Source organism: Stegodyphus dumicola, chromosome 4 (assembly GCF_044657685.1).
Source record: "Stegodyphus dumicola isolate Sdum_Otavi_A_Nest chromosome 4, ASM4465768v1".
Lineage (NCBI taxonomy): Eukaryota > Metazoa > Arthropoda > Arachnida > Araneae > Eresidae > Stegodyphus > Stegodyphus dumicola.
The window spans coordinates 15,377,961-15,390,807 of record NC_140771.1 but is presented as its reverse complement, the minus strand read 5'-3'; the positions used below and the strand labels follow the sequence as shown (position 1 = coordinate 15,390,807).

Genomic DNA, 12,847 nt, shown 5'->3' with positions numbered 1-12,847 from the left:
TCAGATAGCCAAGGTCATTTAGTCATAATTCTAGTAATATTCTAACAAGTCATAATCAGTTATTATATTATAACTGTTTTCGTAAAATAAATTCCTTATTTAAAATAAATTATGCAGTCTCTGTGCATAGGAAGCATGCATACTAGCGCTTGAAAAATGGTAAACTTTCGCTCACTGAATCTTTGAAATTTGAAATTTTAGTCAAAGTATGTAGTTTTCCTTCTCGGGACTTTTCGCAATTTTGTGTTTAAATTTCGCCATCCAATGGATCATTGAACAAGCGTTGTTTCAGATTATTTCATTTATACTGATGCCCTTTCATCCTTGAAGACTCTAAAATGTACAGTCAAAAGTCGTTAATTCAGACACCCATAATCCGGAATGATCTTTAATCTGGACCTCAAAGCTACAAACTTTCTACGCATGCGCGTAAGACCTTTACGGCTGCGCATATGCGTGTGCGCATGCGCATAATACGTTTACGCATGCGCGTTTAACGTATAACGGACGGTGTAAGCTAAAATTATCTAATTATCTATTTCAGTTAATGTTGCAGATTGCGTTATTCCTTAATCTTCGAATTGGATCCGGCTTATTATTTTTTGCAGACTGTTAGAGCAATTTTATAAAAGTAAGCTTGAACTTTCGATTATGTCAAATAGAATTTCCGATATATATTTACTAATATGTAAAGGGATCTACAAAGCGAAAGTATGTTTCGATGTCCATCAAACAAAAAGTGGAATTGCTGCAAAAAATGAATAAAGGCATATCCTTTGTTTCTCTAACCATTCCAAAATCTGTTTATCAATTTCACGCTGCTCTGCGGGGGGGGGGAACGCCGAGGCGCGCAATGAATTGGAAGTTGATCTGTCAGCACTATCCTTATCTTCAGGGCAGATGCTTTTATTTTATTTGGCTTATAATTCCTTACTAAATGTAGTATTTCATTTCGATGTACTCCGTCTTTGATATGATTTAAATCATACTCCTCGTCATTATAATTCGCTTCCGATAGTGAAGAAAGTGGCACAAAGGTTATTGAAAACAAAAAAATTTCGATTGACAAATTAGTCGGTATTCTCGACACAGCAATTATAGGACTTGAACAGCGGAACTTTGTAACTGAACGAGAAATTATGTCTGTTTATAGAATTAAAGAGAAAGTATTATCACATAAAAAACGAAGAAACTTAAACAACTTTCATTGAAAGAAATGTTTAATAAAGTAAACAAATAAATATTAAGCTTTTTTTTTTTTTTTTTTTTTTTTTTGTAAATTTTGATACCCTTTAGATCATAATTGTTCTTAATTTTCTAAATTACGGTTTCATATTTTTAATTTTATAATTTTTGCATGCCATCTTACCAGATTTAAACTGATGATCTATAATCCGGAAAAATCGATAATCCGGAATCGCCGAAGTGCCGACGAGTCCGGATTAACGACTTTTGACTGTATTTCATTTTCTAATAACATTCCAAAGACATTAGGTTATTTTGGAAGCTGGAGACCTGAAAAATGATCAATGCCCTAGTCGGGACTCGAACCACGGACCTCTCGAATACGCGTCGAGCGTGCTGATTGTTTCACCACGAAGAATGCTAAAAGGGCAGGAGAAATACCTTATATAGTCCCCCTTTTAAAAAGCGACTGGGGATTAGGAGACCCAATCGCCAAATCCTGGTGGCGGAGAATCATCATCCACCACCTTTTTTAGTTCGGGCACCTCTGTAGAGACATACACCACGAAGGCATGCTAAGAAGGCGGGAGAAATACCTTATAACATAATCGTCGAGACTCAAAGACGGCTTAAAAACCTGAAGAAGCAAACGTAAAAGCCTTTCGGCTGCTTTTACATTTATTCGTGGACATAGGGGTGTTGTTGGTAATGAATGGGCCGAATTTCTTGCAGAAACTGCCACCATCTATAACACATTTTTCAGCAAAATGAAAACGATTTAAAAATTACCCCTGCATTAGTGATTCATTTATTTTCGGCACATAACGTTATCCGTTTATTATTAATGGTAACCTATATAAATGCCGATGACGATATAAATTTTCGGAGAACTGAATGATTTCTTTTAAGCTTTTGGAGTTCAGTTTTTAAACTATGACATTAATAATCACACAACGGCATTTCTTAAAAACGTTCTGCACGTGATGAATAATCAAATTGGAACTGAAAATGTTATTCGTAATCTAATAAATTTTTATTTCAAGCTCAAAATGTAATTAGAGCTGAAATAACAATAGGCTTCTGGAAAATATTCTTGTAAATAATATTCATTCCATAGCAGTAATTATCATTAATAAAATTTCCGAAATTTTTTTCACAAAACTTTATACTTTATATGACTGTTAATTACTATCAATTACTTTAAGCAATAACTAGCTAGACTCTTTTTTTTTTTTTTTTTCTGATCATATCAGTGACTTTTAGATTGTATCGATTATTGGAAGCGCTTATTTGTACTGGACTTACAATTTCGCTTTTCAGGGCAGACAAGGCAAAGGTGCTATCTATGTGTGGGCTGCAGGGAATGGAGGTCGCTACCAAGACAACTGCAACCTCGATGGCTACGCTTCCAGCCCATTTACTGTGACCATCGGTGCCCTCGCAGCAGATGGACGAAGTACCTATTATTCGGAGCCTTGTGCTGCCGTCATAGCCTCTACTTATGTAGGAGGCTCTCATATTTTTCCTAATGCGAAGCAGATACAAGAAGAAAGACGAAAAATCAAAGTGGTAGGTAACAACTGCAAGTTCGGAAGTATTATGCGTTTTTATCACTTATGACATTGTATGAAAGCTCACTTAAAGTGAAAAACTGACCACACAGTCGAAATTTCAGACTTTGAAAACTAAAATGACAAGAATATTAGCATTTAACAAAGGAATGCTGTATAGCAGCGTTTCTCAATCTGTGTCTGCGGACCACAATTGGCCTTTCTATATTTCTTAAAAAAGACAAAAAATAAAATTTAGTTTAACTCCTCATACCACGCTTTAGGGAAATTCTGAAAAGCTTGGAAATTACGCATGGCAATCGTCTATCACTTTTTCTCTATATATCCTAGCTGTCCCCCCCCTTTTTTCGCAGTGTACCTATAAACTTCTCACTCTAGTCTTAGCAGCAAAAGAGCGATTTAAAGTACTATGGTTGTGGTGCTTCTCGCCATCGTTTCGCTGCACTTGTGGAGCCGCTGAGCTCATTCCCAATAAAAACGGAATATAGTAAACTGTATAACTGTGCTTAATTACAATTCGGTTTGCTTCTACTTATCTGGTGTGATAAACGCTTTTCATCAACAAAAACAAAATTACTGAAATGGTTTTGATGTATATACCTTTCTGAGACTTAAGCTTACCAGCATGCATCGGAATAGGAATCGGAATGCTCATCGGTCTTATTAATGTGAATACCAATATTTATTTAACTTTTAGTTGATTTATTTAATTTACGTATATACAAAATTTATTTAATTTTGATTCGAACTCTAATATTCTTAATTATTAAAAACGAATACGAATTTTCTCCTATTAACTAAATTATTTAATATCGATATAATATTAAACGAATTTCAATTAATTAATTGTATTTTTAATGTCCTGTTAGTAACATTATGAGGTATTTTCTTCCTCCTTCCTTCGGAGATTTCGTTTCCCATAACCAGAGAAAGCACATTATTTTTTCACTGCGTGACGCCATTTTGTCAGTAAATAAACAAGTTCCCTGTTGTCATTCTCAAAACTTAAAACAAGTGATAGTCTTTGAACTAAAGATTATATCAATATTAATTATTTCTGGTTACTTCGTAAAATTACGTTTCAATTTAATTTTGTTATGTGGTGTTTAAATTATGGAACACCCTGTGTATTTATTTCATCTCGAAACGTAAAATGAAATGCTAATAAAAGCGACCTCATTTGAATAAGAACAGAAAAGCACTATTGTTACATTTAATATACAGTAATCGCCTTTTTAATTAAGGGTAAAAAAACATTCTATGCTCTTTGTATTATGGAACACTTTATATCTTCAACTATAGCATTGCTTAACGTTGTTCATCGTCGACAGTTTCCATTCCGCTTAAAAGGATCTGCAAATATGGTTTTTCTTTCTAATAGAATTTGTCTCCGAATACAAAGATTTCTGCTAAACAATTTACTAAAGTATGAACGAACTTCATATTCCTTCCGACCCGTCAGCATCTGTGTACTGCTAGGCGGGAAACGTGTACGATGTAAATAGGGCGTGGTAAGGAATATTCAAATCAAGTCATTGCTTCGATGAGTCCATCAAATATCTTACGCTACTATTATTCTCCACTCACAGCAAAATTTACATGGCATTCCTTACGCATTGCTTGCGAATTCTTGTTCTCTGAAGTTCGAAAACCAAGTTTTCATGACGTATTTTTATCCCAGATTCTAGAACCTTTCGGCTTATATATTTTTGGCATTTTCCAGTCTGTTACGTGAGTCATTTAACACTAGAAAATGATTCATTTAAGAACTTTTTACAAGTCAGTTTTACTTTCGTACTTTACTATAATAAATAAATCATAAACCAAATATGTGATAGCAAGGGAGAAATTCTTCTTTTATTAAGATAATCAATATAGGTATTTTATAATTTTCGAAGCTTTTTTTTTTTTTTTTTTACTTTAATTCTGAATATAGAATTTTCAAGTTCGGGTAGTCGACTTTTAACTCTACAGAATAATTCAGAAGTTGTCCTCACCCAGAATTAAAAAAATTGTGGAACGTCTAAAATGGACAGTAATGGGAAAATGTTTCAATAAATGACACCCTATACTGTTGTAAGTAGTAGTATACCACTGTGAAGTTTATGCTGTAAGTTTAAATCATTGTTTTGTGGTGCAAGATTGAGATGAGTTTTTTCCTAGCAGAATGAATTTTTATGACTGAGGAAGCCATTCTTACGGAAGAGATTTGAAGCGCTCGAAAGGACTTTCAACGATATTCGTGAACCTGTCACAAATAACAATTTTCCGTTTGGTAACCTGATTTTGAGAAGCTGGAAGAGTTCTTCATAAGAAATGAAGGGCAACCCATGTCTTCATCCAAAAAAAATCAGAAAGATGACATCGTAACGAAATGTATACGTTACGAAGTAATTCACAATCATAAAATTTCGTTCTGTTCCGGAAAATAACATCTCCATCTTAATCATCATCATCCATCGTTGTAAAGCTGACAACATAAACTGCAATTGAAATTTCAAGTGATATATTACTTATAACAGTACAGGGTAATATTTACTGAACACGTTTTCCATTAATTACCACTTTGAATTCCCACAATTTTTGAAAATTTGATGAGCGCGATTTTACGATTTGTATAGAAATCTCTAATTTTGAAATTCGATACAGTTTTAATATTTTATTGCAAAATTACTTTATACATAGGTTCTATAGACATTTTAAAAACATTTTTTTCAAAAAATGTAGACAAACATTACATTCAATTCTTTCAAAAATTTACTCTAATTTAATTATTTATGTGTAAAATTGCTAGATTGTTTATCAAAATTCCGAAAGAGTAGTAGTAATTTTATATTCATCTGTGGTATAAAACTGATTATATTAAGTACAACGAAGCATCAAAAACAACGCTTTCGTAAATGATAAAAATTTTCATTATCACGTCAAAGAACTATAGTTAGCTACGTTTGTTTCGACGAGAATAAATCATTAGAAACTGCAAAATCTTTGAACGTAAGTAACAAATATTAAATTCAACAATATAAAAGAGCATCCCTCTTGCTTTTCACAAACATAATCGAGATTATATTTCGAGAATTTGAATATAATATAATAAAATTTCAACAAATCTTCCATAAAATTAACATTAACAGAAAATGTTTACCACCAAATTAACACTTAAATAACAGGAATCCTGATTCGCTAAATTGCAATTAGACATTTAATATAAAGTTCAGAGTTTTGTAGACTCTATTTAGTCTCCAAAAGAAAAAGAAAGTAAAGATAAGAGTTCGGGTTGGAATGTGAGCGCAGAAACAGGATAGGTTCGAGAGTCTCCCATCCCTCTTCCCATACCATCAACCTCTCGAGAGGACTTTCGGCACACCGCATATTTAGGGTGCCTCCATGCCGCACAGATATTATGCATTTACAATTATCCATGCCTCCACTTGGATTCGAAACCAGACCCTTTGGTACGGCAGTCAGAGTCGCTAACCACTCTCCCGGTTGGGCGAGAGACTTTTTGTTGTAAATTAAAATAGATGAACAGAAGGCAAACTTATGTTTACAAATCCACCAGCATTTACGGAGAGAAGTCAAAATAGAAATTCAAATGCAAAGTAATTTAAATACCTTATAGCCAAAGTCTACACAGAGCAATGTAACTGCGAAGTTTGAATTTGGCTTAGATTTCACCGGCGCGACTTTAACTATCGGCAAGTATAATGTGGAAAGCCGAAGTCTAGAACATTTATCTTCGAATAAGAACCCAGTAGCGTGTCCTTCAAGAGGCAGAACACACTCTGTCTTAACAATCTCAAACCGCGAGCTAATTTGCATTCTGGTGGGGGGGGACCGAAAGAAAGACGTGGCAGTAAAGATTCAAAACATAAAGTAACTGGTTAAATAAATTAAATAAATCTCACAACTTATGCTACAGATACTTACTTACTTCTCTTACAGATTCTTCGAAAACTTTAGATAAAATTGAGTAGTTTTTTTATTGTAAATGGTGTAGACTTTTCTTCCGAGACTAGATTCTAAGTTATTGAACACGGCAAAGCATATGAGGATTATCTGACTATCTTCGTGGAAGACTTTTCTAAGGACTTTCTTCTTCGCATTCACGTTACACATTGGGAAACCTTGAAAACCAACCATGCAACGAGGTCGTTTGCCAGGGATCGAATCGAAGCCAAACTTCCAGTATTCAGCGTTTTTAATCACTCGGTCACTGACGGGGCTTTCATAGCAGACAACTGGCATGTTTTAAAATTAAGCAATAATATTTTTTTATATTCTCTGAAATATTCTTAGGTTATTTTTATTGGGAGTTTTGATTCATAATGTCATAGTTTGTGATGGATTTACAAAATTTATACTGTTATATTTAATTAGAATTATTTGGATTGAATCTGTTGAGCAGGATCAGATTCAAAAGGCTGAAGCTATTTTAAAATATTTTTACTAAAAATGCCAGACGTGAAAAATTTTACCTTGACGACTTGATGTAATGGGGTATGTCCTCACAAAAGGTTTTAGTTTTCAAACTTTATTTATAAACTAAACCCAGTGGCGACCTAACCTTAGTGAGCCACGGTCAGCAGTGTCCCGAAATCTGCTTTCTTAACCGTGGGCCCGGGCTGCGTAGGCATATGCCCTAACAAGTCGTCAGCTTATCGCAGGACCCCCAGTGTTTAGTCCCGAAGCGAGCTTGGTACTCATTTTATCGACCCAAGGGATGGAAATCAAGGGATGAAAGGCTGAGTCGACCTCGCCCAGCCCGGGGATCGAACACCGGACCCGTGGTGCTGCTGCACGATGCGCTAGCCAGTGCGCCACCGGGCTTCAAACTTTATTTATTTAAGCTAGAAATATGTTCTCTGAGTACAAATATATAGGTAAAAAAACTGGCAACGTGGGATGACGGATGAAAGATCGTATGCATAGTAAAGTTTGCAATAGTTGCTAATGGCTGTTAAATATCCTAGTAGCGTATTGCTAAGTAAACGACCGCAGAAATTTAGAAAAGCGACTTGAGGAAACTGAGAAGATCCTAATGTCAAAAATAATTAGAACATTTAACAGAATATAATATTATGCGTGAATAATTTACTAAAAGAATACAAAATACAATAATTTAGTCAAAGCTTTATGTCGCAATAAATTAGGATATTCTAATAATATTTCTTCTGAGTGTTTAAAATAGCTTTAGAGAGATATTGTAAGGTGCTCATAGAAGAATAAAAAGATAATCTTTCACTTAATCCTCTTTGGAATAAACTAAATCTCCGACTGCCAATCTATATTACTTTCGTCTAAACTTTAGTAGCAGTTTTCTTATCTTATTATTGAAAGCATTACTTGCAGTTTATTTACGATTAAAAAAAACTGTTCACTGATTTTTATTATTATTTACTGTTTATTCATAAATTTTGTCTGCAGGTTTATTTTCTGTTATTCTTCTCTTCAATAATACAATGTAAAATTATTTTGTATTCGAATTTTTACTTAGATGTCACTGCTTGTTAATTATGCCCAAAATAAGTAACCCGAAATTATTCAAAGCTTTAAATTTTACATCAAAGAACAACCTCAAAATAATGAACCTTTTTTTTGTTACTCTCTTTGTGTTCTTATCTTCTTCTATTGTTCCCGTACTGTTTCAAGATGTCGACCAATTAAATATTCCAACACTTGGCTCGCCATTTGATTTTTTGTTTCCTCTTTTAGGTTGTTCCGGAAGGAAGAGGGAAATGCAGAGAAACATTTCAGGGTACTTCCGCAGCTGCTCCTATGGCGGCAGGAGTGATAGCTCTCGTGCTACAAGCTAAGTAAATTATATTTAGAATTATTTTTTGTTATACTTTTGGTTATTTCACGTGTGGAAAATGACATCATTCATTATTTTGTATATGTGGCATTCTTGATTATTAGATAATGAAATCACCAACAAATTATTGCATTGTACAATTACACTGCCGCCAATATATTATATTATAGATGTGCGACATTTTATAAAAAATAATTCCGACATTGTGGTTTGACAGAGTTTGGAGAAAGTGGAGAATTTTGATATCGTTCTTTTGAAACAAAATATCCCAATCATTTTTCTTTAATTACTTAAAGACAAAAATTTTCCTATCGTCACTTTTAGCGAAATTCCGGGAACACAACAACGACGATGTGGTTCAAAATTAAAACTGTGTAAAAATATTAATATTTAGATTTTTTATATTGTTACGAATTTGGTATTTAAAAAGCTAATGTTAGTTCAATTATAAATTAAATGGTTTTATTTCTCGCGCAGTGCAGCGCGTGACGAATATTAAAAGAAAGCTAAGCCGGAAAATTGAAAATACAAGAGCGCGTGCATTAAATAAATAAATATGTCTTTTTGATTTCGAGAAAGTACTGGAAAATTCTCGCACGCGATTTTAAAATCTTATAAAAGGAGGAAAACATCTCAGTTCGTAATTGTTGCTTAGTTTGTTGTTGTTTAGAAAACTGCTCTTGTTGATTGTAGCGAACTCGCGGATTAGCTTTCTTTAGCTGTTTTGAATTACGTTCTATTGGACATTTTAAGTAGTTAAAAGATAACAACTGTGAATTTGTAATACTGCACGATTATTTGAGGACATTTAATCATATTTGTTGTGATAATAATAAATTTTTGTTCATTTCTCATCGGAATTGTGCATTCATTTCGTAACGAACCTGTACGCACTCAACAATTTTTTTGGTGTCAGAAGTGGGATTTGAATGCCAATAACAAGAGGGATGGAAGAACAATTGAGACAGCTCATTACTGCTTTTGCTGCGTTCCAAGAAAAGATGGAAGCTGGGCAAACATCTTTTAAAGAAGAAATTAAAGAGAAAATAGATGCTGTTCAAAAATCCGTTAAGGAAGAGATGAAATCCCTGAAAGATGAGATGAATTCTGGTCAGAAAAAGTTGGAAGATGGTCAAGTAACTTTTAAAGAAGACATAAAAGCTGTACAAGAAAAGATTGAAGCAGGTCAAGACGAAATGAAAAGAGAAATAACCTACGTAATAGAAAGTAAATTTGAGGCTATGGAAGACATATGAGCTGTCGAAAATAAAGTCGGACAAATTGAAGAAAAGGTTTCTTCTGTCAAAGATGAAATAGAAGATAGAGTGTCGGCTGTGGAGCAACGAGTCGAAGGAAGAGTTTCGGCCTTCCAACAACAAATTGAAGAAAGAGTTTCTGCCGTCCAAGGACATATTCAACACCAAATCGAAAAACAAATTGATGATAGAGTTTCTGCGGTCACCAAAGAAGTTGATGATTTAAAGAAATTCGTAGCGACGGCAGGGAGCAATCCGGAAGGTTTTAAATTTCTACCCATGCCTGCTCGTCCCTCTCTGAAGCTATGATGGGAAGACCTCCTGGCAGGTGTATAAGACACAATTTTCTATAGTTGCGGATGCGAATGGATGGGATTCCCAAACTAAGGCCTGTCATCTCGCCGCTTCTCTGAGAGCAGACGCAGCGGATATCCTGCAGACGCTTCCCGAAAACCAAAGACTTGACTTCGAAGCTCTATCCGGCGCATTGGAGCTGCGCTTTGGCTAGAAATGTTTAAAAGACTACAGCAGGCTTCAATTAAAATCTCGTCAACAGAAGCCCACCGAATCACTCCAGGAACTCGCCATGGATGTTGAAAGGCTGTCCCACCTCGTCTTTACGGAGTGCCCGAGAGAAACGAGGGAAATTCTGTCGCTTCAATATTTCATCGATGGCATCCGGGACCTTGAAATACAGAAAGCACTGCGAATGGCGGATGTTAAAGATTTGAAAAGCGCTTTAGTGTACGCCATGAAATTCGAGGCAGCCCAGCAAGCCACTCGTCGAGATCGCCACCCAGTCAGAGCTGCTCAAGTCCAGGAGCCAGGGGATCACGTCACCGCTCGATTAGACGATTTAACTAGACAACTGAACGCCTTGAGATGGAATATTGGTGAGAAGAAACCGACCGTTAAGTGCTGGAACTGCGGTGCTGAAGGACACATTCGACGAAACTGCAGAATACCCCAGAGTACGGATGTTAAGACCGCTTTTAACAAACAGCAGGGAAACTAATTAGTGGCCATCTCGCGGGGCGGAGGTTGCCAGATAATGAAAAGCCCCAGTTTAAAGCGCTTCAGATTTCTGCAGTGAGAGGCGGCAGTAATGCACTTTTCATAATAAGACATATTAATAGAGTTCCCTGCAATATGACGATAGATACAGGAGCCAACGTTACCATCATCCGAGAAGATTTGGCTCAACAACTGGGAAGCAAACTTATCTGGACGCCGCCCTGCGTTACCCTACAGACTGTGTCCGGTGAAAAGATCGACATCGATGGAAAAGTAAATGTTAACATCACGTTTGGAAGTGCCGCTTACCATCACACGGCATATGTAGCAGAGATCACTGATTCTTGCATACTCGGATTGGACTTTCTAAGGAAATACAATTTTTCCTTGGACTTTAAAAATAACGAATTGCATTCTACATCTGAGGACATAGCGTTGTTTGGAGTTAATGATGAAAAAGTTAAATCTGTCCATAAAATCATAGCACAAGACAATATCACAATACCGGCAAGAACAGAAATTTTACTTCCTGGATCCATAGCCGAAAACAGAAATTTCCGCTACGGCATCATAGAATATCCCAATAACTGTAATAGCCCAAAAGGAGTACTAGTAGCCTCAACACTCGTCGACCTATCCAGAACGGTTATCCCGGTGAGAGTCGCCAATGTAACTTGAAAGAAAGAGTAACATCCAAGAATCCATGTCTTCAGAAAGCATTACATCAGAGTTACTTCAGAATGCGCAATTAAACGATGAAGACAAGAATGCAACCGATCGCGTCATTAAAGATCTTCAAGTTGTTTTCTCCCGCTTGTCTTCTGACGTGTGTCGAACCAGTTTGACACAACATAGAATCGATACCGGCGATCATCCCCCGATCAAGCAAAATCCAAGACGTCTACCGTTTGCTAACACTGTTGGTGCGAACACTGTTAAAAGATATGGAAGAAGGCGGTGTCATCGAGCCTTCAGTAAGTCCATGGGCATCTCCCATCGTCCTAGTCAGAAAGAAAGACTGCTCAAGAAGATTTTGCGTCGACTATCGCCGGTTGAATGAGGTTACGAAGAAAGACAGTTACCCTCTTCCTAAAATTGACGACATTCTAGACACTCTTTCTGGAAGCAAGTGGTTCTTAACACTTGATTTAAAGAGTGCGTATTGGCAGGTAGAAATACAGCCTGAAGACCGAGAAAAGACGGCATTTACTACGGGACAAGAGCTTTGGCAATTCAAGGTGATGCCATTTGGACTGTGTAATGCGCCGGCAACACTCGAACGTATTATGGAGACTGTTTTGAAAGGCCTTTCCTACGAAGCCTGCCTGATATACCTGGACGACATCATCATCGTCGGAAAGAGTTTTGAAGAACATTTAGAAAATCTTAGGAAGGTGCTTCAGAAACTGAAAGAAGCCAATCTGAAGCTGAGTCCCGCTAAATGCAAATTGTTCCTAAAGGAAGTGACTTACCTGGGACATGTCATCTCTGCAGAAGGTGTGCGCACGGATCCTGAAAAGGTATCAGCGGTTAAATCCTGGAAACGTCCCGAAAATGTCCATCAGCTGAGAAGCTTCCTAGGGCTTTGCACCTCACGCCTGACACCAAAAATTGTTGCGTGCGTACAGGTTCGTTACAAAATGAATGCACAATTCCGATGAAAAATGAACAAAAATTTATTATTATCACAACAAATATGATTAAATGTCCTCAAATAATCGTGCAGTATTACAATATCTCACAGTAGTTATCTTTTAACTACTTAAAATGTCCAATAGAACGTAATTCAAAACAGCTAAAGAAAGCTAATCCGCGAATTCGCTACAATCAACAAGAGCAGTTTTCTAAACAACAACAAACTAAGCAACAACTACGAACTGAGATGTTTTCCTCCTTTTATAAGATTTTAAAATCGCGTGCGAGAATTTTCCAGTACTTTCTAGAAATCAAAAAGACATATTTATTTATTTAATGCACGCGCTCTTGTATTTTCAACTTTCCGGCTT

At 36.0% G+C, this 12,847-nt stretch overlaps 1 protein-coding gene across 1 annotated transcript in view; it reads left to right on the top strand.

Moving 5' to 3' along the window:
- Positions 1–12,847, top strand: part of LOC118181579 (proprotein convertase subtilisin/kexin type 6-like) — a 107,746-nt gene that overhangs the window by 84,256 nt on the left and 10,643 nt on the right. Inside the window, exons 9-10 of the mRNA XM_035350732.2 lie at positions 2,506–2,754; positions 8,472–8,572. Of these exons, the coding sequence (XP_035206623.1) occupies positions 2,506–2,754; positions 8,472–8,572 (350 nt within the window). The remainder of the gene's footprint in view (positions 1–2,505; positions 2,755–8,471; positions 8,573–12,847) is intronic.